This window comes from Polyodon spathula, chromosome 31 (assembly GCF_017654505.1).
Source record: "Polyodon spathula isolate WHYD16114869_AA chromosome 31, ASM1765450v1, whole genome shotgun sequence".
Classification (NCBI taxonomy): Eukaryota; Metazoa; Chordata; class Actinopteri; order Acipenseriformes; family Polyodontidae; genus Polyodon; species Polyodon spathula.
In genome coordinates, this window is record NC_054564.1 from 7891282 (window position 1) to 7916006 (window position 24725).

At 44.3% G+C, this 24725-nt stretch overlaps 1 protein-coding gene across 4 annotated transcripts; it reads right to left on the minus strand.

The window, feature by feature from the left end:
• Positions 1 to 3340: 3340 nt before the first annotated feature.
• On the minus strand, positions 3341 to 23142 carry LOC121303164 (bridging integrator 3-like). Of its 4 annotated transcripts, XR_005947755.1 has the most exons (9): positions 22988 to 23141; positions 17221 to 17269; positions 13541 to 13581; positions 13361 to 13422; positions 10496 to 10632; positions 9764 to 10004; positions 9477 to 9632; positions 8050 to 8090; positions 3376 to 3418 (listed from the first exon to the last, which is right to left on the minus strand). XR_005947755.1 is itself a non-coding variant. In XM_041233678.1 (7 exons), exons 1-7 carry the CDS (start codon positions 22993 to 22995, stop codon positions 3385 to 3387), a joined length of 372 nt encoding a protein of 123 aa, XP_041089612.1. In that variant the 5' UTR covers positions 22996 to 23141; the 3' UTR covers positions 3341 to 3384. The 4 variants fall into 4 exon arrangements, 2 of the variants coding, with proteins under 2 accessions (XP_041089612.1, XP_041089613.1); XR_005947756.1 differs by lacking the exon at positions 9764 to 10004 and having other exon boundaries at positions 9477 to 9697; positions 22988 to 23142; XM_041233678.1 differs by lacking the exons at positions 9477 to 9632; positions 9764 to 10004 and having other exon boundaries at positions 3341 to 3418.
• Between the last annotated feature and the right edge of the window lie 1583 nt (positions 23143 to 24725).

Sequence of the window (24725 nt, forward strand, 5' to 3'; positions counted from 1 at the left end):
GATCCGTCAGCTCCCCGAAGATTTTGCACATCTCTGTGTAGTAGACCACCTGCAAGAGAGCCCGGCACCGTTACCCTCTCCACAGCCCTGGCAGCGTAGCGTCTGCCACCACAGACCTCTGCACCGAAATAAAGACAGCGTGCGATCGACCATGAAGCAGGGCAGGGTTACACTCTTATCCTCTTATTGGGATGGGAACACAGCAAGCAAAACACATTTTAGAAACTCAAATTTCTTTTGTAGTTTTTTTGAGGGTGTTACGTATTTTTTCATTCAGTTTGGAGAGACAGACATCCTCTAAATGTCAGTGCCCATGACCCACCCCTCTTGTGCCAGGGAATACCCAAGTTTCGTTGCATTGGAGAATTACAGAACAAGCTAGGGTACACATTGCGCCCACCGTATCAACGTGGTCAGCAGTGAAGAGGTTAACACAAATAACGGACGAGAAACTCCATTACACGATGAGGAGGATGAGGAGGAGGCCCACAGCAATGCTGAACAACAAAACAAACACGTCATCTGCTATCTTAACATCCTACAAGTCACAGCAAAGAGCTCTTGGAAAAGTCTCACGTTTTCACAACAGAAATAGTTGCTGGAATAACACCAGCGTTATTGTTTGGATCCTCAGATTGAATTCTCTCCTCTTTCCTGTGGATGAACTCTTAACTACATTTCTGGGAATGCGCTTCACATTTGGAAATCAATCTTGGAGCTTCCGTTAATGTACCTTGTTATAAGATTATGTGAATGTAATCCATGCTTGCTAGGGCACTTTGATTAAGGGGAGCGCTGTTTTAATTAGCACTAATTAAAAGGACATTGTTCAAACAGTAACAGAGCTAGGTCTGGGTAATGAAGCCTGGTTTTGAAAGCAGGCGAGTGATTGCAATGCTAAGAGCTCTCTGACACCTCCCACCCCTGCCTCTCCCCCAGCCCGTGACTCAGGATCCCGGGAGAGCGGCTCTGATGATTAATAAGCTTTAATCGCATTACAAGACTGAGGGAGTGGGCAGGAATGAAAGCACTGGGACATCCAACCCAGCGCTCACACCACATGCACACACACAGGCATATATATACACACATACAGACAGACACACATACACACACACACACACACACACACACACACACACACACAGACACACACTGATCCACACTGATCATGCCCTGCGCTGCTTCGTTATACAAAAAGGTAGGACCGGGTCACAGTAAAAGGCAGCATCTCACTGCTACTTTGTGCCTATGATTGTTCTACACTGAAACCCAACGATGCCGTGGCTCTGTCCTGGTCTTTCACTCGCAAGCCATGGGGTAACGAGCACTTCCTCAGGCTGCAGGGGAGACGACGATCTGAAGCGCACATTTCAAACGGATACACGTTTTCTCCCAGTTGTTTAAAAGGTCACTGCATGCAAACCGTCTGGCAAGCAATTCCTTTAACCACTTGTCCATTTGCACAAGGGCTCTTGTCTGAGTGAAAGAGGCTGCGAGTGTTCCAGGCCTTTATGAATCAGCAGGCTGTCGCATTTACCTTCCCCGCTCTGCTGCAGGGAGTCACTTCCTCTGTGAAGGACAAGGACTCCTGAAATATTTCACACACAGCCCCCCGTGAAGGCTCAGGGGCGTAAGACATCCGGAGAGGCTGAACTGCAGTTCACATGAATATTATACAAAATGGTGAGAAACTGGAGCACTAGGATTTCAAATGACGCCCGCATGGACAACTCACTCACACATCTTAACTATCAATTCAACGGATCTCAAAATTCATGGGCCTAAACACTGCTAGACAGGCGTAGGATTTATTTGTACAGGCAGAAAAGGCACTGAAGAGAGTCTCGTGCACGGTTAGATGTTTGGGTTTTCATAACACTAATTCTTCTCAATCTCTGCGGTCGAGAATTCTAAGACATGGTGCCAGCCTCCAGTTCTTTCCCAAATTCTATCACACGTTCCTCTGTAAAGGCTGCTTGTGCAGAACTATACCTGGCATCTCTCCACGTTAGCTATTTCTAAACCTTGTTTTCCTCTCTAATTAAGACATCGTTCTCAAAAAGCATCTCAGCACTGTGCCGTTCCCCATGAGGTCACTGCCAGTTTGAGTTAATTACAGACAAACAATACCTTTAAACTGAAAATAGCTTGGGCTTCACTGCACCAGGGAGACAAGACAGACCTAGAGAATGTCAAGACAGCCTAGTCTCCCCAAACCTGTCTCTGTGCCAGAAGAACCACATCACCCCAATCAGGCAAGCGGTTCACCATGCAAAACTCAGAAATGTGACTTGTGAGGGCACAACACCACAGGAACGTCATGATACCACATCGCTACAACCTGAATGCACAAAGAATGACGCTCCCCAACAGCTGCACCATGAGTGCTTCACAGACGTGCACGCAGGTTTCAAGCTTGCATTCAATGGTGATAACACCAGTAAGAGGCACTTTCCTGGCAATAAACGAATCGCTTCAGTGACAAGAAGGCCTGTTAAAGGCTTGTGGTGGGAATTCATGCCCAGGCCACATTTTGGTCAGCTGCTGGTCAGAAGCAAAGAATACACTGAGAATTATCCCATTGCATAATTAACAGGTTTAATAAAAAATATATATATATACTAATAAAGTGAGGGATTCGCTACAGTATTTTCCTGCATGAAGCATCGACAAGGAGGAAGCCTAACTGTGTTGCAAGTCTCGAGGACAGCCCTGTCAGTGTGAAAGCCGCTGGGGCCAGCTCTGCTGCTCGGCTTGCACCTACCTGTGCCCGGATCAGAGCCTCGAAGCTGGGCTGGAAGAAGTCAATGCGGCTGTGGTAGAACCTGGGCATCTCCTCCAGGAGCTGCTTGTTCTTGGCCTCAAAGTCCTCTTGCACCGGCCTCAGCTCCTCGCGGGCCTGGAAAGAGAAAGGATGACCGACTGATCAGCGCACTAACCTTTCCAATAAAACCAGCGACGCTCGTCCTACGAGGCTCTCTTTCAACTCGATTGTAAGTCACAACCTCCTTTCCAGCTGGGTCTTTAATTACTTCAGCCTACCAAGGCTCAATGAACTCATTCAGGACCTCACAGGAACAAAACAAACCTCCAGACTGGAAGGGATGACAAGGCCAGAGTTGTGCACCACTGGGGCAGATGCATGTGGGTGTGGTTGTGCAGAGGGACTCTCTGGGATCGTTTTATTTTCACGCATGTGTGAGTGAGTGTGACTGTGTGCATGCGAGTCTGTGCGTGCGTGCGCCTGTGCGTGAGTACAGTGACTGCAGTACCTGGTGCAGCTTGACCATGATGGGCCCGGTCTTCTCCTTCTCCTCGTACTTCTCTACCTTGGACTGCAGCCGCTTGTAATCCTGCAGAGCCTGTTCTCTCCGCTTCACTTCACATGTTGAGGCTGGGGAACACGCTGCTGAACCTGAGCCAGAGAAAGAGGGAGAGAGCATGAGATAGAGTGTAATCCAAACCAGGGCGGCGTGGCTGAGAAAGAGGGGGTCTAAAGCAACGTTTCATTAAAGCACTTTCAAAACAACACTGAATAATAACAATCATAAATATATATATATATAGATTTATATATACGTTTACTGTTCTTACAAACTGCAGCAAGTTGATTCTGGTTTAGATTCAAAGTGAATCCAGATATAGTTGAGCCCACTCTGAGGGTTAATTCCTCTTTAAGGTGGGGGAGGTGGAGCAATGAAGACGGAGCGGTCGGCAAGTTGCAAAAGTGTAAGAGTGGCTCCAGGGAGCCTTGACTTGGCTCCAGCTGTGTGCCACCGCAGAGACAAGCCAGGGATTGTTCCTCACAGGGAGTGGAAGGGAGTGGCCCAGCCTCACCTGCTCACGTCACACAGCTGGCAGGCCCAAGTTCTGCGCATTTCTATACAATCGCTCTGCCACATTTCCGATAGGGGAAGACAAGGTGTGCTGTAAGGAGATAACGTGCGGATATGTAGGGCATGTCTTTCATAACTGAGTTCGATATGCAAGGGGGGGCTCTATGTAACTGAAAGTGCTTCAGGGTTAGAGGTCGTCCAAAAATTACCATCAGATACTGGAAGCGTAAACAGCGCGCTCTATTTCAAGAAACCCCCTTAAAAAAAAAAACATCAAATGCATAAAGCTTTGTTAAAAAATGCAACCGTTTTTAAGTAAACAAAAATAAGTAAGTTAGCAGATTTAATTTAAATGTGTATTTACAGGTCAAAACCATTGCTGTCCAGCTCCAGAGACAGAGGAGTGAAAGCACTTTTAACGAGAGCCACTCAACTCAAACTCGTGCATGTGTAACTCTCAGCCACATCTCAAGCTGAATGTGATAAGCCCCTGGATGCTACTCACATTCCACCTGTTTGTTCCAGGTAACTATGGCTTGAATACAGTCAACATTCTACCTTAATTTAAGGATTATCCTAAGCTTCTACATGACATGCAAACACTAGAACTAGCCCTACGGCTGCAAAAACTAATGGAAATATTATGTAATATTCAGCTAGGGCCAAAAGTTTTGCATCACCTAGAATTTTAAGGATTGAGACTTAAAAAAAATAAATAATCTACTAAAATTTAAATCTTTTATTTAACATCAAATCAAACTACAAAATGAAATAAAAAAAATCTACCGCAAGCCATGATAGCAGTACAGTATTTCATGTTAGATTTCCAAATGACCCATTTTTTCCATTTTTGTCAGTACATGGAAAACTGCAAAGCTAGTTAACGTGACATTATTCAGCAGGTTTCATTCAACATTATCAAGCATATTTAGTTCATTCTATAGTCATTCTACAAAGTTGTAGAAGGTTTATCTGTAGGTGAAGCAGAAAGCCTTACTGCCAGTGTTATGCAAATGAACAACACCAAGCTTCAAGCGAAGCCCACCTTGTCTCTTCATTTTTAATTCTTCCGTTAGGGGCGACAGCGGTCATTCATAACTACCTACTGCTGCAGCGTCACCGTTTGATAACACAAGCTTAAACTGCCGTCTGCGGAATGTACACCAACTGGAAAGCAAACGCGGTCTGCTTTTCCGACAAAGAAATGTTGCAAAGGTGGCCAAACAATGGAAGAACGTGGCAAAGAGACACCAAGAAAAAAAATAACCATTGCTCGTTCTAAAGCGTTCTGCAATAAGCTTATTATAAATTTAAAAAAAAAACTCTCGCACACCTCATTCTAAGTCTCGGCTTTTAGCATTTACTCTGTAATTAAGCAGCTATCCACCCCACCCACCTTGTGAAAAGAAGATTCTTCCGCCCCTTCTCTGCACCACCCACTACCTACTCCCCTCTCTCCATGCCTGTGCAATCACCCTCCTGAAAGAATTCATACTGGCTACAGCGGATTCAACATGCCAGAACTACTACTGCATTCAGTAGGTCCGGAAATGTAACAAGATATACACGCAGAGCCATTCACGAATGGAGTTTGCAGCACTTTCACGTCACAAGAAAATAAAGCCTGTGCAAAAGGACCTCTTTCTGAGGCTACAAGATGCATCTTGTGATCAAACATGGCATAACTTATATAAAAAAGCAATGTGTGTGTTTATTTATATATATATATATTATATATATATAGGCTTCCCCTTTTTAACTTTGCAAGCAGTATGTTGTTTTGGGTTTGGTTGTTTTTTTCTTTGCTTTTGTGGGCTGCCAATCTTCCCTGTTCTATATTTACAGCGTTTGCATTGAAATCCTTTTTAATTAAAATGCCCAGAAGGAGCTGGACAGCGGCGGCGCTGACACTCAGAGGCTCAGCCTGGGTGGGGCGGGAGGGAGGCAGGCTGGAAATAGCAGCAGGCATTTAAACCTTCATCGCAAACCTGGCACCGGACAGCCAACGAACCAATCGCCTGGGTCAACCAGTTCAATTTAAAGGCTGCAAAATGATCATATTCTGACACACGCTCAACTTCAACAGAAGGTATTCTAGTTAGTTTACTATTCCCTCGGAAGCAGCTTCAGGTCACAGGGGTGCAAGACCTCCATGGTATCGTTTTACAGTGCGCTACGTTTCTGTTCGTAGCTGATCAGCAGGAGGCAATGTTCTCTCCTACATAGCTGATCAATATTTTTTCTAAAAGGTATTGACAGTGTCGACCCAAGGGACTTTTTCAGCCTGAAAAAAGAAACAAGGACCAGGGGCCACAAATGGAGTTTAGAAAAAGGGGCATTCAGAACAGAAAATAGGAGACACTTTTTTACACAGAGAATTGTGAGGGTCTGGAATCAACTCCCCAGTAATGTTGTTGAAGCTGACACCCTGGGATCCTTCAAGAAGCTGCTTGATGAGATTTTGGGATCAATAAGCTACTAACAACCAAACGAGCAAGATGGGCCGAATGGCCTCCTCTCGTTTGTAAACTTTCTTATGTTCTAATAGCATCACACACCCTTCATAACTTTAACCCTTTGTTTGCAGAAGGGAGCTTCGCTAGTCCTTTATTAACTATATTATGACAGAAAGTTCCTATGGTGGTAAGCAAATGGTTAAACCAGCATAGGATAAGGCATGGTCATGTTTATGAAGACAGGTCTTTGTATTCAGTTTTTCTTTGCACAGATTGCTTCTGTACTATTCCTAGACTGTGTAATGTCCTGATCCAGCAGCAATAAAGCCATTCACCAATTATTTGTTTGGTTTTAAGCAGACAGTATTAAAGTATTTTTACACAGCTTTGCCCAGCTCAGGATAAAGAAGTTGGACCTAATGCACAATAAATTCGATCAAAAAGCTTGCTGCTTTTTGTCTAGAATCCAAATCTTTTGAAATGAGTCCTATTCAAAACTATTACAGGCTGGCTTATGGGTATTTTCAGGCATGCAAAAACGATTGGTTCATTTTTGAGATGCACCAGAAAAGCTAGCAATGAGCAAGTTTAGTATTTGGCTTGCAGGGACAGAGTGTGGTGATTAAACGGTTAACATGCACAGCCTGAGTTAATGAGCAGCTGTGTGCCCACGCGCCTCCCTCCCTCCTTCCCTCTCTGTGTAAACACAACTACGTCACTCTCCACCCAGCCCAGTGCAAGGCTGCAAGAGTGCAGAGCTGTGCTGGGGAGTGTACAGCATGTCATATCTTTCTGAGCGTGGGTATGTTGGGGGGGGTGTGTCACTGTACACTCTCAAATCATGTGAACTAAACTAATCCACTGGAACTTAATAAAGACTTGAAGAAAAAACTAAAAACGTGCTTTGGTGTATGACGCTGCTAAGATCTATTTCGTGTATTTGTATCTGCGTCCCTGTGTGTCTATCTGTCTGTGTCACTGCGTTTCTCCATGTTCAGCTCTGGATTAGCCCCCCCTGTCTAGCCAATCCCAAACTCCTGGCCCGGCTCCTAGGAATGCTGTCATATCAAGAACCTGCCCACACGTCCGCCCGTCGCCCACCAGGATGAGGAAATTAGAACCATTCCATCCTGTCGGAGCAGCAGAGCGACCAGAAAACAAGGGAAGAGAGAGAGAGAGAGAGAGAGAGAGAGAACGCACTGCACTGCCGATGCAGAGGGCGCTGGGACGGACCCTTTGGTTATAATAGTGACTGTCTTCCAAGGGCTCGTTAAGACGCTGCTTCCTCTTCCTGACCCCTCCCCTGAGGTTACACTCTGGAAACTCAGCTTTCACAGCGAGTGAAACACAGCAGCAAGGCAAACTTTATTCCAGACGCACACTGCGCTCGCCTTGCGTTAACCCTTCCGTCAAACTGCAACCTCTCTGCGAACTGCTGAAACGATACTGTCAGTAACTTGTCTTGAAACTGTATTACTGCAGGCTCTGTATCCTGCCTTATCTGCCTTGTGTGTTGCACACGTCAGCTTGACATGTATGCTGAACTACGACTCAAAATGTGCATTACGTTACAGAGCTCCATAGCAGTGTGTTAGCACTGGGCGGAGAGTATCCGTCGTTCATTTCATGTTTTTGTGTATTTTTGAATGAAATGTGTTTAAAATTGATCAAATCCATCAATAACTCAAACCACACCCAAACCAAGTAGCCAAGCACAGCCAAACCCTTTAAATCTCACTTCTACAGGCACTTACTTTTTCAGTGGATCAATGACAGTCTTCTGGATCTGGTTGACCTGTGGGGGTGTAAAGAAGAGATTTAGGCTTCTGTGTCCACACTTGGGTTATCTTATCCTACGAACGGAAACCATACCTCTGCTTACTTGCACGCTATTACTACAGTGCTCCCTCTTTGTAATGCTGTAGGGTCAGGAGCCCCAGTTACAGGACCGTGCTCTCTTTGTGTTCAGCCTTACAACGAGAACGAAAGTGCCGGTCGATTTGCATTACAGGGGAAACGGGAGCCATGCCCGTGCCACCTTATAACTGGCACCCCCCTCTAAATAAGAGCTGTCTTATAAAGAGAGAGCACTGTACCCCAATCCCAGGAGTGAATTCCAAAGGGCAGTCCGACAACTGAGACTCGCACAGCCAAGATCCAGTGCTCGACTTTTTCTAAGTGGAATAAAAACTCTCCGATGCTAAAAGGCATAGTGAGATTTCGTAGTTTTAGTTTTCAAAAAGTGGATAGTTTTTTTTTTTTAATTCCACTTTCAGAAACGTGGAGTGTTCCGTGCTCCGGAGTCAAAGCACAGTGTGCCCTGCCCAAGATCCCATGAAGCTGAGAGGTTTGCTGCCTCCAGCCCAGTATCCCAGCTGGCTTGAGAGACTCACACAAGTCCTGCTGTGAGTCAGCGGGTCAAGCTGGGGTTCAAACCCAACGCTTTCTGACTCACAGGGACACAAAGACTCGGCTTTTGTTCCACAGCGATACTGCAGCAAGCAGAATACAAAAACACTGGAGTCTGTTTTGTTTTTTTAAATATATATTTCCTGCTTTTTTCATCTCCGTATGACTTATAGTAAATTGAAAGCCAGCAAGGGTTATAAAAAGATGTCCTTTTAATCTCACACAGGAAAAAAAAAAATAGCGCGTGGGATTTATCAATGAAACCCCCCTCGTTAGCATCCATGCAAGCAGATCCAGAGGCAGATAAAAGACATGTGCGCAATGAGTTTGCCTGTGCTTCGGAGGGAGGCCTGACAGCTCTCTCTTTCTCAGAAAGCGCTGTGAGAGCGTGTGATGGAAGCAGCACACTTGTGGCTGAAATGTTTCCTCGCTGCTCTGCATTTCAGCAAGACTGAGGAAACAGAAGCCGATAACCGAACAGCTAAGCTGCACACAGACTTGGTGGAGTATTTCAATCACAAGTAAGTATTTCATACTCAAATTAAGGAAGCTACAAGTCGAACCTTTTTTTCTCTTCTCCCGAATAATAATATTGTATTGTTTTCACCAAAAAAAAAATATATATATATAAAGGAATAGTAGTTATTTTTTTAATAGCTATTGATTGTCTCTCTCTCTCTCTCACGCACACACATTATTGGCACGCGTTTCAACAGACTTTATCAGTGATTTATGTGCGATTGAATGCGTAGTTCCGGTTTGATTCACTTACGTCACATCTAGGATTGCAACTTTCGCTATGCTTGCCAAGGAACTTTACACACACTGGAGGAGTCGGAGGAGCCTTGACTTGAATCCAGGTGTGCGCCGGGACTCGGTCGTACACGCCTTGCTCCAATAGGCTTTACGACATAACTCGGATACACTGCTTACAAAGCAAACATGGACATTCAATGAATACCGCTATTCAAGTACTGTTTCACTCTGAATTAGCTGGAAAACAAAAGTACACATTTGCACATCGTTAAAGTAGCATGTTTTTTGATTGATTCAACCAACCTATTATAAAGAAAGCACAGAAGCACCGTCCTCTGCAGTAGTATCGCAGCTTTTGTATCTGAACTACTGCTTACAGAGTGCTGCGGAAAACATCTCCTCAGAGCCCCAAGCAGACACTCACACTGGGGGGGAAGGGAGAGGGGCAGGATGTGGTGCTGGTCTTGCTGTGAGGATTCTCCCAGAGAGAGAAGATCCACACAATCTGTTAGCCTGCCCGAGGGCTGCGATCCATATGGCTCATCTGCAGGATTAAACACACAGCAAGGCGGTGTGCAAATGAACTGTACTCTGGATAATGCAGCTAAGTGCTGTGGAGCCTGACGTACTCTGCATTCATCACTGTGTATTAAATACCCTATTGTTCCTCTTTCCAGCACACTCAGGGCCTACCTTCCTGCCACACTCCCCCGAATGAGAGGGGTCTGACTCAGCTCACAATCCTGCCAAACAATCCACAATACCTTCTTGTGACATTTTTATTTATTAATTTATCGGTCTGTTTGTTGCTTGGCTTTTAAAAACGTTGGCCGGTTTGTCTCGCCTAACAGGTGGCGACCTTGTTTGTACATCAGCAACCCAGGGACAGATTTACTGCCCTGTTCTGGCTCTACTTGAACAAAACACTAACGCTTGAATAAAACGAAACAGCAATACAATTAAAACCCTAGTAGAGGTAGAGAGATAGAGGAGTCGAGAGCCTGCCTGCCTGTCTCTGTCTGTCTCCTTGCTCACCTTCTCATGGTTGAAGGCATCCATCCTGCGCATGGCTGTGTCCACCGCAGTCATGGACTCCAGGAACGCCTGGTCCTGCTCACACAAGGGGTTGGACAGCAGGTCTGATGAGATCTTCACCGCCGACCTGGACATGGCTGTGAGCGGGAGAAACGGACAGCAACCGTCAACGTCGCGTTTACTAAAGGAGAGAGGCCGAGGCTTTGTAAAAAAAAAAAAAAAAACGCTTAGTGGGAATTTAAAAAAATCAAATAAACTTTACAAAACGTTTAAAATAATCAGGGGTAAAAATGAGTTTGAAATGATTCTTGCAGGCGTGTTCGTCTCATTTGAATATCTACTGTAAATCAAACATGTGTCAAAGGCCCTGGTGTTTTTTTTGTCTTGTGTTGTTTTACTGCACGGGCATCACTAGGGCACTCCCGGCACCACCTACCCAAAATCACGGTTACCCCTGAACAGGTTTCAATAGCACTGCACTCACGGACACCATGCTGACGCATTTCACAACCCAGTCCATTCGGACATGTCAGTGACACAGCTCAAAACATACAGTACACAACGTTCATTCGATCCACACAGAAATAAGGAAGACAGGCTGAGGACAGAGAACAGGAATCACTTCTTCACACACAGACAGTGGTGAGGGGGTGGAATGGGTTACCTAGTCATGTTGCTGAAGGAGACTCTTCTTCACACAGACAGTGGTGAGGGGATGGAATGGGTTACCTAGTCATGTTGCTGAAGGAGACTCTTCTTCACACAGACAGTGGTGAGGGGATGGAATGGGTTACCTAGTCATGTTGCTGAAGGAGACTCTTCTTCTTGAGGGGATGGAATGGGTTACAGTCATGTTGCTGAAGGAGACTCTTCTTCACACAGAGAGTGGTGAGGGGATGGAATGGGTTACCTAGTCATGTTGTCTGAAGGAGACTCTTCTTCACACAGACACAGTGGTGAGGGGATGGAATGGGTTACCTAGTCATGTTGTTGCTGATAAATCACTAGGATCCTTTAGGACCGGATTTGAAAGTTGAAATAAATTACTACTAGGAACTGGACGAGCATTGATAGTCTGAAAGCTGCTTCTAGTTCGTAAATGTTCTTACATTATTATATTTTCATAGTAGCCTGATGTTACATGCCATATTTATTTACATATATATATATATATATATATATATATATATATATATATATATATATAATATATATATATATATATATATACAGTGACTCCCCATATGTTTGAGATAAAATATGAATATTGAAATAACCCCAAACAGCTTTACCAAAGAATGGTTTTGACAGACTGCTGGATGACATCCATAACTCATAATCAGTCGTCTCGTCCCCCGTCCCCCGTCCCGATCAAGGGTAAAGCAATGAGCAACATCATCACGTGTGGCCCTTGAACCTTTAAGAGGTCATCGGCAACAAAACAACTCCATCGATCTTCCTTGTCAGGCACTTTTCCATTCTCCAGAGCAAACTCGTAACCGAGAACTTCAGGGGAAGATCCACAAACGGGTCAGTTCAGTTTTAAAGTAGCCTAAACAAAGAAACAGGATCTACTACTTTTTTTTTTTTAAACCTAAATAGAGAAGCGGCAAATATGCAACGACTCTCTTGAAAAAGGTTTCGCTGAACTCCAGCAAACAGAGAGAGGAAAAAAAATAAGTTCTAAAATCCTGCTGCTAACCAACTCATTGAAAGCCCAGCGAGTTCCAGAGCTGCTGAGCGATGTGTTTACTGCGCAGGGTAACCTTCAAGAGAATCCCCAGTACAAAACACACACACTCACACACACACACACACACACACATCCTGGGCTGGTCTGGATCAATCAGCGACGGGCAGACTGCAGTCAGCGTGTGCCACACATTACGCTACAGGGCTGCTCAGCAGATGGTATTTGTTTAATTTGTTAATTGGGTTTAAAAAAAACCTGACATTTCCTTTGATGGGGCTTTTCATATTACAGTTTAAGGAAATTAGACCACCCCCCACCCCCCCCCTCCTCAAACAAAAGACTGGGTATAGCAGCTTGAACTAGAGGAAAGCTGTGGACAGCTTGTAATGTAAACATAGGAACTGTGTTTGAATGGCTACAGACGAAACACCAGCGTTCCAACAACAGTGTTTGGGGGTCTCTCCTCCAGTACAGGTGCTGCTGTAGGAGCGCCACTACAGGGAGGAATACTGGCTGCCAATACATTTTACCCAGCAACAGCAGAAAAACAAATAACACTAATCAATGATTTTAGAGTTCCTATTAAAAACAGAGATGAAAAGCAGGTGCCCTCAGTCTCCTCCACTGCCTCCCCAGCTCACTCTCCTCACTCATTCCTCACTTCCACGATTTCAGCAGTGTGTTTCGCAGGGCTCGGCTGTGGGCACAGTGAATGAAATAAGAAATGGTTTTCACAGTTAGGAGCTGCACTCCCAGGACCGGAAGCCCTGCTCAGCAGATGTGCTGCGTTAACGGCTGCCGTCTTCTCTGGGCAGACAGCTGCCGAGCACCAGGAGCATTCCCGTCCTGTTTCTAGTGTTCTGAACTGGCTTGCTTTCCCTGTGCCTGCAGTCTGGGCTTTGCCGACTGAAACCACACTGCAGTCAGCCAAGAGCTGGATGCATGCAGAGGACAGTTTAAAATCAGTACGCCACTTGGCACAGCTGCATGACTGATTGAATAATCCGTGAATAACACACACACAGATCTCTCTGGCAAGCTTTTTTTGTTGTTGTTGCAGTGTATTATTTTACCTAGAAACAATGCAGAGGCGAATACTAGTTTTTAAAACTACTGCAAATATAACCAAGCGAATACGAGGCATTCGAACCAAGAACAGAAGCCACACCCACCTGTATCCGCCTCTGTGCTTTTCTTCATGTCTTTGTGAAGCTTCTTGGTTTGATCTTCCAATCTGTGGTTTTAAAAAAAAAAAAAAAAAAAAAAAAAAAACGATACAGATCAGGGTTAAAGCAAAAGCCTACGGTTACCAAAAAAATAAATAAACGAACGAATGAAATAATATCACTTACTTCTGAAGTTTCTTATATTCTCTTTCAAAATCTCTCTCCACCTGCCAAGATAAAAAGAGGACTGAGATTTAAAAAAAAGAGAGGGTTTGAAATAAAGTAACTGGCTCCAGCGACGGGCACCGCATGCAACGTCTTCGTGCCGAGTAACTGGATGCAAACCCAGCGATACAAGCGCCTTGCTTTACCAGTAAGAAGGCAATGGTATCTCCCGATTCAACTGTACCAGTAAAGGGAGGATAAATGCATTTAAAAAAAAAAAAAATCACACAAATACAAAAACCAAAAACCGATTAGAGTAACACTGTGTAACACAATTTTTTGTTCCTGGGTAGTAAGTGTTCTTTCCTAATTGCTTATGCCTCAAAAGTATAGAAAATGGCTATTATTCCCCACAAACTTTGCTTTTGTGACCAGGACAGTGATATTTAAAAATATCACTGTTTCCAATGGGAAAACGGGCAAATGTGTGTCTTTTCGTTCACATAGTCAGAAAAAAACAACATATGAATCCAAATTAACATGTATTTGTACTAAAGTAATACAAAAATGACTACAAAAGATTTAGAAGTGAGTAGTTTTTCGAGATTTACAATTATACTGTAAATATTGTAAAGTTTGTGGGGAATAATAGCCATTTTCTATACTTTTGAGGCATAAGCAATTAGGAAATAACACTTACTACCCAGGAACAAAAAGAAAAAAAAAAATTGTTACAAGGTGTTATCGATCTGCACCAGTCAGCTGTGATCAAATGCTATTTTTTCGTGTGGTTCATACAGCAATGGATTTACTCGAACTGCAGTCTCTACCACTGTATATTACATCTTGATTGTAATGGTTTCGTTTTTGTGACAGACTTATCAAAGGAAGTAATCTACGCAAAATAACAGATGAAGAACACAATGATTAAAATCAATTAAAAAACTAGAAGAAAGATTCAATCAGCTGCCACTCTCCTACACCAGTACACTGGATGGTGTTTTTGTTTGCATTATTATTTTTAGTACCAACCTGCTGTCCAGTCAGTGCCGAAGCTATCGTGCCTGCCATGCGGACGCCAGCTCCTAATGGTTGGCTCTGACTCACCCCACTTGAACATGTTTTTACTAAGAAGCACAGGAAATAGGGCAGGCCCTTGAAAACGAGTGACCTTTTTTAATTCCTAAGAAGGCTTTTCTGCCTATTCGTACTGGCTGGTGTTTTCACCCTGGTCACTGTAAAGGCCAGCATAGGCAGCCCTCAGACTCCCTGACGGTTACATGCTCAGTGCAATGCTAGCCTTTATCTCTTACGTCTTTTCACAAGGTTGAAAATACCAATTACAGGCACTTCCTGTCCAGTGTCCTTAGGAAAGATTCTGTCTTCCTGGACTGTACCAGAGCTTTGTCATTTATAATCTCTTCCTGTTGCCAGCAGAAACAGACACGTGCCACTCTGGCTCCAAAGTGTCATAGCATTGGGGCCAGCAGATTTTAAAGGGTGGTGGGGGCACGCAAATCAATTCCCTGGGAGAGAGGCCGAGATCCACATCTCTGCAACCCAGTATCCTACAGCTATGGACAAATATTTAGCATCACCTCCCTATAGAATTAACCAACTTTGCTTCATAAAGTCGAATGAAAGCTGCTGAATAATGTGACGTTAACATATTGAATTACACACCGCTTCGTAGTTTTGCATATACTCAAACAGAAAAATCTAACATGAAATACTGAACTTAGCTGCATGTGTTTTAAAATATATATATCTACACAGTGCTCCCTCGCTAGAAAGCTCTCTGTTATAACACATCTCGGCTATAACGCAACTACAGCCTGTCCACCAATTCCCTATACTAGTGACTCATGCAATATTTCTACAGTAACTGCAGTGCAAACTGGAAACAACTTATCAGTCTAGCTTCCGTTTCTGTCTCTCCCTTTTGATACAGTATTTGAACTGAAGAAAAGCTGCCCTGGCACTTTATAACACAGATATTTTATTCAGCATTCGATTTATAACTAAATAAATATTACACCTATACACCTCCGGGAGACGAGACGATTCAGCCCCGCTCCGGCAGCCGAACCCGGGGGTGAGCCCATTCCCTCTCCCCACCAGTTCTCCTTCTCGCACTTGGTTTGCTTGTCCGTCGCTTTGAACTAAACTCCTGATCGTCGTTTAGCCAAAAGTTTAAAAACTGCTCATTAAAATGATCCACAAGTGGGAACGTTACCTTTTGTAATAAATATAGCGTTGATTACACGGTGCTTCATGCAGGGTAAATTCAGGGAAAGTTACATTTTTGCTTCACTGTACGTGCATTGTAGAGAGGTAGTTATTTTATTTTGTATTTTAGTCAGATGTGTGTTTTTATGAGTCCCGCGCCGCCCCGCGCCCCCTCCCCTGTTTATAGTGCTCTTCAGTTACAATGTTCATATTGTGTGTCCCTGAGACCCAACTTATAACAAAGGAGAACTCTATGTGCATATATATATTTTAAATACATCATACTAGCCAGAGGCGTTGAATTAACAAGCTGTCCAACTCATCTGCCTAGGAACGAATTGTGAACCCTGAACATTTATTTATTTTTTTAAATGCCACCAAAGAGCTTGTGGAGTTTTGACGTGCCGAGGCATTCTGAGAACGTTAAAGATCCAAACAACAGCACGGAAATAACTTTCTTTTTTTAAAATAAATAAACAAATAAAGAGCCTTCCTGCGCGAGTAGGCTTATTCCAAAAGCTGCCAGCGGATCACAGTTTGAGTGTCTGTTAGGCTTCCCGAGCAAGCAGGCTGGGTGTGTGGGATAGCGTGACGGTACCCAAGAGTGGGTGCAATGTGGAGAAACCACTTCCCCTGTAATCCTCTCTGCCTGTGGCTCGGGAGACATGCTGGACGGTTTTCCTGCTTCCTGTGACACCAGAGCGATTGAGGAGGGGGTGTGCAGAGGTACGGGCATCTCTTCATGGAACCTGACGCTCGCTCTTCACCCACTCTGCAAACCGTTTTATATTTCTGTTTATTTATTTCAGAGGAGAAGCATTCGTCTTGGATTCACAGCCGTTGCTAACTGCGGAACCCTGCTGTTAGCAATCAGGCAAGCTCAGTATGGTCATGTATATATATAAAACTATATATAGCAACTGTAAATATCCTGGGAGTTCACAAAAATAAAAAAAAAACTTCCAGGTGACTTAGTAGATGAACAGAAAAAAATCAGGTCTCACTTTATAGCTTTCAAAGGGGAACACAAAGCCACTTTTTCAGGAACAGTGGTTTCAAACCTGATTCCAGACCTCAGTTTGAGGCAAAGTTGCTGCATCCAAGTCTCCTCTGGTCTGCCATGCAGTGGCCTGAAACCAAACGCTCTTTGTGTGCCCTCAATCTCACACTGTAGACGGAAAAAGGGATAGCAGGCTATTTGAAATGGTCTGCCGCAGCTAGGCTTCAGTTAACAGCAAAAAAACAACAAGGTTTTTCTGACATTTAAAAATGTGTTCTTCAGGTCACCGGTGGGCAATCTGGACGATAACAATACAGAAGTATTCACAGTCCGGCGAGGTGTAATTCACCTTAAACTGGATGCTTTCATTTCAGCACACAGACGATGAGAAAACGGGAACTACCCCAATGGCATCACGAGGACAATACTTCTGCACACCGAAGGCAAAGAGAGAACACGGAACTGCGCTTACCGTCTTCGAAACAATCTGTTTCTTGGGCTGGCCAATCTTGAAGGGAATCCTGCAACCAAGCAAAAATACAGACAGCTGAGAAAACGTGTCGTTTACTGCCGCAGTCTCATTTTTGTATTGCTAACAGGCTTATAAATGTACTACAGCAGAACATTTCATATCCGACCCTGTAAGACAGGACACCCTCTATTAACTGATGGACCTCTGGCATGTGCCAGTTCCACATGCTGCTGTACAGTACAGCTGATCAGTTTCATTACTATGTGATTAAACCGTAAACTCAGTGCTTAGCAGGGCAGGCCAGACTCAGTTGCAAGTTAAAAAAAGAAAAAAAAAAAAAAATAGAAATAACTTTTTGTTTTTAAATTCAAAAATACATTTAAGTATCCTGTACGTAATAGACCCTAAACAATAACAGAGCACTTATATATCTCATGATTTCTGGATTGTCCAAAACAAAGCAGTTATAGCCTCCCTATACTAGACGCACCATGTCATCTCCTATAACTGGAAGCCCCCCCCCTAGGTAACCCTAACCCTCAACTCAGACCACACTGCTGCTCCTGGCAGCCCGGGCATCACCCCTCACATCTGGGTCTCATTTTATAGGATGTCACCAATTAAAGGGGCAGCCCGCTCCGCAGGGTTCCATGGAATGCCGTACCGCAGACCGGAGCCATCAACTGTGCTTGATTGAGAAGCTCCGGACCACATACAGCACAGCTACGGCACAAAGCTGTCATTCTGCTGTTTTATTCTATACAAAAGAGTAGGAGTAATCAAGACCCATCCAGTGCCCAATGCAGTCTCTGCAGGGCTAGTGCAATTTTTTTTTTTTTTTCCCCCTTGCTATTTCATGGTGTAAGGCTTTGTAACTTTAATGTTTCTTTCCGAAACACTGAACCGGGTGCCCAAACAAAGTACTGTATTCTTAATGCTGATGCAAGCTCTTATTTTTGAAAAGTGACAAAATTCCCCTGTTGATTTCTTCAGAGCAATGAACTATTAGCAAACAATATTGTAATTCAGTCCTATTAGTGGCACAGATGCTGTAACCAGGAGGGTATTATTAGACAGACACTGTCTCTTTAAATGCTACTTTTTAAAATGATGACGCCACCCTCGGGCTGGCCAGGTAAACAGGATATGAGGTCTAATGAAAAATCTAATTTTAAAATGGGGTTAACAACAAGTATTGAAATATTACACAATGTTTATGCAACACTGAAAACTAAAAAACAGAAACCTGGCAGGTTTCTGTAACAACAGTAAACCACAGCCTGTTTCTCACATTATTTACTATAATATGCGGAAAGCCAAAAGCACATTATGGTATTTACTATCATTTGCTCTCCATTACCCATACTTACACAATGTCGGGTACCTGTAACCTGGAATTAATCAGGGTTTATACCACAATAACAGTGGCTCAGAATAGCCACCCCTCGCCCACTGCTGAACTCAAGCGTGCTTCAAGTCTTATATATGCTTTCCTTCATTCTTCTGTAACTGTAAAAACAGTGTAACGAACACTAAACCTGTCCGCTCGCCAGGGTCCACTGCAAAACAAACTCGGGGTGTTTAAATAACTTAAGGAGAGATTTAACATATATACGTGTGTACGGACATGCCTCGGATGGGTTTATTACTCTCTGTACACACACAGATATCTACTCTTGTGTGATGCAGTGCGCTATCTGCACCGCGCCTTGCACAAGAAGCCTAAAGCAGATCACAATGGCTATCTGTGAACCAATCTGTGAACATCGATTCTACCATGCCTGCCTGACCGGCAAGTCAAAGGGTTACAGCAGCAGTTAATGAATCCTCAACTAGATCTTAACCCCCCCCCCCCCGATGTGGGGGCACCTGGACGAGGCGAGCCTGCATAGCTGTAGAACATCTCAGAGTGGAGACTCACATACTTCTGCATCTGCCTGTAGAATTAACTAACTTTACATCATCAAGTCGAATGAAACCCGCTGAATAATGTTACCTTAACACAATGAATGGCATGCCGCTTTGTACTGTTTTCAGCATACTTAATGAAAAACTGACAAACATTGAAAGACGTGAAATCTAACATGAAATACCGTGTTACTATTATGGCTTCCGGTAGACTTTTGCGATGTCATGTTGTAGTTTCTTTGATGATGTTAAATAGTGGTCATATAGTTATACTTCTCGTCTACATTTGACGAAACCTGCAGTGAATGACGGTCACTGTAACCTATATCTATATATAATGTGTTGCTTTTTTTTTTTTTAATGCTTTGTCTGACTTGCCAATTCAACCCAGATTTCGATTCTTTGTCCTCGTTCTCGTGACTGTATCCGATTCACTGTCTATGGCACACGCTGCAGTGACCTTGGGGCTCATGTTCTGAACTCTGGACCTGTTGACAGTATCCAACGATCCACCACAAGCGTCACAGCACACAGCATGGACAAAGACCACCCCTGTTCATCGCCACAGCTCTTAAACTAAACCAACAGGCACAGCTCGGCAAGCACAAATAACTAAAACCTTGGGTTTCAAATCTCAAACAATACCTTTATTTTTCAGAAGAAAAAAAATAAAACACAATGAATGCCCAACATATTTTTCACCAGCATTTTTGTGAGAGGGGGCAAAGAAGAAACGTGTGCCGAAATCTGAGCAATGTTAGCCATGGAATGTTACTAACGCAGCAGGCACTTCCGTGAGGCACTGCAGCCTGGTTCAAACGATGCGTCTTTGACTGTTTTATAAGCTGACCCTCCAAGTCGCAGGACAACAGCTCCCACGTCATCAGAGCACATGTCAAGGCATACCTAAAATTCCCAGCTCCTTCCAGCGAATAAAGAGGTCTTTGACAGAGCAACTTGCCCAGCCCTGAAGACTGAGGCCGTTTGCATGAATTAGCAACGGCATTGCCTGCCAGCTATTGATCCCTGGACTGGGGGGCGATTGTGCGCTGAGGGGGTTAGGAGAGGAACCAGGCCTGGCGCGGCACTCCCATTCGGTCTTCACATGCAAATGGAGGTCAGCTAAAGACGCAAGTGCCGACAATGTGAAAACGGCAAGCTACAAAAACTGGGCAGAATGCAGCCGCCGTGCTGCTGGCTGCCTCTGACGTGGTCGTATACAATACGTGTGCAGTGACTCAAAAAAAAAGCGATGGTCCTCGTGCCGTTCGTCACACAATCAGCATGAATTGGGCCCCTTGTGTTGGCCGTCTTCGAAAGGCCACGACGGGGATAAATCTGATAAAAAAAAATAAATAAAGGGAAACGCTGTCCTGCTTGATATGGCAGCAGGGTCGCTTACACACTGTTGAGCAGCACACTGCACGCTTACTGTAAGGCTCTTTGTTCTGCCGCGATTGTCCGTCTCTGTTTCAAAGTCACTGGGCAGAATAAGGCAACAGACACACATTACGAAGACTGAATGTGTGGCTCTCCCAGCAGCAGCACAAGACTTAAAGGGACGCTGCTTTATTTAACAGGTTGCCTGAGCTCAGAGGGAAATCATTTTCTTGCAAGTCTACTCTTCTAGTTTTCTAGGCTGTATCTCCACTTTGAATCAAGCCCATTAATCCTGCATGACACTGGAGGTTTGTACCCTGTGCGATAGGTATCCCGATCCAACCTATCACCACTGGGGAGCCTAATGACTCTGTGACTTCACCCAGTTCAAAGTGAAAGAAAACTCCTAACATTGACCTGCTAAGTTTTTGAGCATATTCCTGTCTGTCTGTCTGTCTGTCTTTACGTATACCTCTAACTGTTTATTATAATGCCCACTGAAACCTATTAGCAGCAACCATAGATATTTAGTAGCTGGGTTTATACACAGGAATCCTGTCTGTCTGTCTGTCTGCCTGTCTCAGACTGCACGTCACACTAAGTGTTTAGATAGATATATAAGTAATTATTCGACTGAGATGAAACTTTGGTCTTGACATGCTATGGCGCACACTAGTGGAGTCTGTGGGCGTATGGTATGTCACATACACACAATGGACGTTATGTAGCCTAGATCCTAGCGATTGCTGAATGCACAGTTCTTGCAGCGCACTCCAGGGAAACTGTTACCGTGCTGAATGTGTCCTTCTACAAACTGCGTCTTCTTCCAGATAAAGAATGGAAACCCACAGCTAATCAAAGAGTGAAGGGTACTTGCAGGGTGAAGTAACTGAGAGGACCACTCACTATGATCACTCGCGAAACCTGCTCTGCAGCTCTGAGCTGCTCAGGGGGAGTGGAGCTGAGCGTGTCGTTCACTGGGTTCTTTCACCGAGCTGCTCAGGGGGAGTGGAAATGAACATGCCGTTCAGTGGGTTCTTTCACCGAGCTGCTCAGGGGGAGCGGAGCTGAGCGTGTCGTTCCCTGGGTTCTTTCACCGAGCTGCTCAGGGGGAGCGGAGCTGAGCGTGTCGTTCCCTGGGTTCTTTCACCGAGCTGCTCAGGGGCAGTGGAAATGAACATGCCGTTCAGTGGGTTCTTTCACCGAGCTGCTCAGGGGGAGCGGAGCTGAGCGTGTCGTTCCCTGGGTTCTTTCACCGAGCTGCTCAGGGGGAGCGGAGCTGAGCGTGTCGTTCCCTGGGTTCTTTCACCGAGCTGCTCAGGGGGAGCGGAGCTGAGCGTGTCGTTCCCTGGGTTCTTTCACTGAGCTGCTCAGGGGGAGCGGAGCTGAGCGTGTCGTTCCCTGGGTTCTTTCACTGAGCTGCTCAGGGGGAGCGGAGCTGAGCGTGTCGTTCCCTGGGTTCTTTCACCGAGCTGCTCAGGGGGAGCGGAGCTGAGCGTGCCGTTCACTGGGTTCTTTCACTGAGCTGCTCTGAGCCGAGTTGCTTGCTCTCTTCATGCACCAAGCAGCTTTTGATCTCATGGCAACTACAGTCTGCTTACATAATAATAATTATAAAGCATGTTACAAGATAAGAGACTAGGGTCTGTGAGCTATGCATCAGCTGCAGAGTCTCTTACAACAACGTCTCACCCCAAAGACGGAGCACAAGGAGGTTCAGAGACTCGCTCAGGGTCACACAGTGAGTCAGTGGCTGAGCTGGGATTTGAACCAGGGATCTGTGTTTGTGCTATAATTTACTACATAGGAAATAATGTAACAATCTACTATTCCTTTACATTATATATATATATATATATATATATATATATATATATATATATACACACACACACTGTGTGTGTGTGTGTGTGTCTGAGTAATTGAGAATCCTAGCACAGTCAGACTCGGGGGTCTCTCAATGTGTGGTCCGTGGCATCGATAAAGCCAGTGCTTAAAACAAGATGACAGTGAAATATATAGTATTTTTGGTTTGTTTTTGTTTTAATGTAATTGCAAAAACCACAGCGCTGTTCTTTCCTCCATATCCTCAAAGCCTGCAATAATAATAAAGACGGTCCTGAATACATGCTTACATATTGCTTCCCATCGATCGTTTCTCTCTTTGGTTAAAAGCACACATCACCGGCATGTGGCTGTGAACGGCGTTGAAACAACTCGTTCGGTATACCGGGGACTCAAAATCAGGTGGAGCAGCGTGACCCGGTTCTGGTTTGGTCTGAAAAGTGGACCTTACCCTAATAATATGAAGCCAAACCACGGGATGAAAAGTGCGAACCAGTTCTGCAAAGCAGCGAGACGGTGCTGTGCCTTCATTGATGGCGACCGCACAGCCACAGTCTCTGCCCTTTCGAGTCTGTTCACACGCTGACAAGCACAAGCGATCCTCGACCTGCAAGCTGCAAAGCCTGACACTTACCAGCTCATTGTTCCGGGGGGTTTGCTCCAGTTTCAGTCCAGCAGGTTTCTGAATTACAGATTTTAGGGGTTTGTTTTGGTTGTTTTTCCTCTCTCTCGCTCGCTCGTTTCCTGCATCCTGCAACTGAAGGGGGCGGAGTCTGGGGCGGCGTCACGGTGCGTCTGACGTAATCGGTGACGATGGAAGGCAGTCAGAGCCCGGCAAATTTAAACACGTGAGTGACTGCGACTCTTTTTTTTCTTAATGAGATTGCTATTATTATTATTATTATTTTTAAAATATTTTGTTTAAGGCTGCAGGAATTGACTCGAGCGTGCCCATAGTTTCATACTTTGGGAATTGCCGGTAAGTAGTTATTGTTGTTGAAGCAGAAATGAAATATCACATTGATTGAGACCCATATAGGCAAACACAATGTGGTCATCACATGTGTGTAATGTATTTGAATTCTGTATCCATACCGCATTGAAACATTACAATATAGTGCAAAATAACATGAGTAAGAAGTCAATTGAGACAAGCGCTTGATAATATTATAACTTCGGTTATTATCAAGCTGTTTAATACCGGTGATTATTATTATTACTATTACTATTATTATTATTATTATTTATTATTATTATTTTAAACCGTTTTCGGCATCTCTAAACAGCTTGTCACTGGTAACAACGCACTGGATACTGAAGTAAGCCACAGATAGGATACGGTATGAAAGGACAGCGCGGCTCCTCCTTCAGCCTTGACCTCCGTGTAGCAGAAGCAAAGTATATTTAGGTCAATTTAAAGCAGCACTGTCTGTTTATGAGTATGGTAAGTGTGTTGGTCTGGTTATCAAACAAAGAAAAAAGCCTTCATGTTGTTTGTTTTTGTTTTTTCCATCCCAAGTGTAAAACTAGGAATTCTCCGACAGCATCGAGACAATCCGGGTTTTCCGCAGCAGACGGATTCCTAGGGTCCCTGTTCGTGACGAGAAGGGGTTTCACTGAGACTATCCTTTCGATGTGTGTGATTGCTCTCGCAGCAGCGTGAGTGGAAATAGATCGTATGGTCTTGTCCTGCTGTATATCCACAGAGACATGTCCCAAGAGGAAGTGTTGCAGCGTTTCCATAGATCAGACCATAGGAAGATTGGCAAACTCTATTTGAAGTAAAGCCTTCTAAATCAGTGTTTTTTTTAATCGTGGCATCATATCGTGTCAGCAGTCTGATCAGTCTTAGCACTAGCATCAACAGCCTTACCAGCCCCTTCAGTGTCAGCACCAGTCTTACCAGTTCCAGCAATGTCAGCACCAGTCTTACCAGTTCCAGCTGTAGCAACAGTGTCACCAGTCTCAGCATTAACTTCAGTAGCAGTGAACCAAACGCATGTCTCTCAACAGAGGTATAAACCCATCTAGTGATTCATATTCTATCAGTGTGAATACAGTCATTTTAGGTTGGTGTTGCCCCTGGATTGTTTGGTAAAACTAGTCAGTAGTACGACTGGTCTCCTATTGATGCATTTCATAATGAATGGAGCCTCTGCTGGTCAACATGCTGTTTTGTATAGATTTCATGTTTGAGCACTTTGTTTTAACACTGCATGGGTATTTATTTATTTATTTGTTTATTTATTTATTATTACTATTTATAAATGTTCTAACATGTCAATTCTATGTTAATGGACTGCAGCAGCACACTTTTTCAGTAGCTGGCTTTCATGTTCAGCAGGGTGCGATGTTATGAAGGGATATCGTGA

What these genes read in the sequence shown, in the direction of transcription:
- LOC121303164 (XM_041233678.1), bottom strand. An exon ending in AACAGATTGTTTCGAAGACG is followed by an intron (nt 13,582 to 17,220) that starts GTAAGCGCAGTT and finishes TTATCTTGGCAG; the next exon opens with GTGGAGAGAGATTTTGAAAG. An exon ending in AAGCACAGAGGCGGATACAG is followed by an intron (nt 10,633 to 13,360) that starts GTGGGTGTGGCT and finishes TCCCGCTCACAG; the next exon opens with CCATGTCCAGGTCGGCGGTG.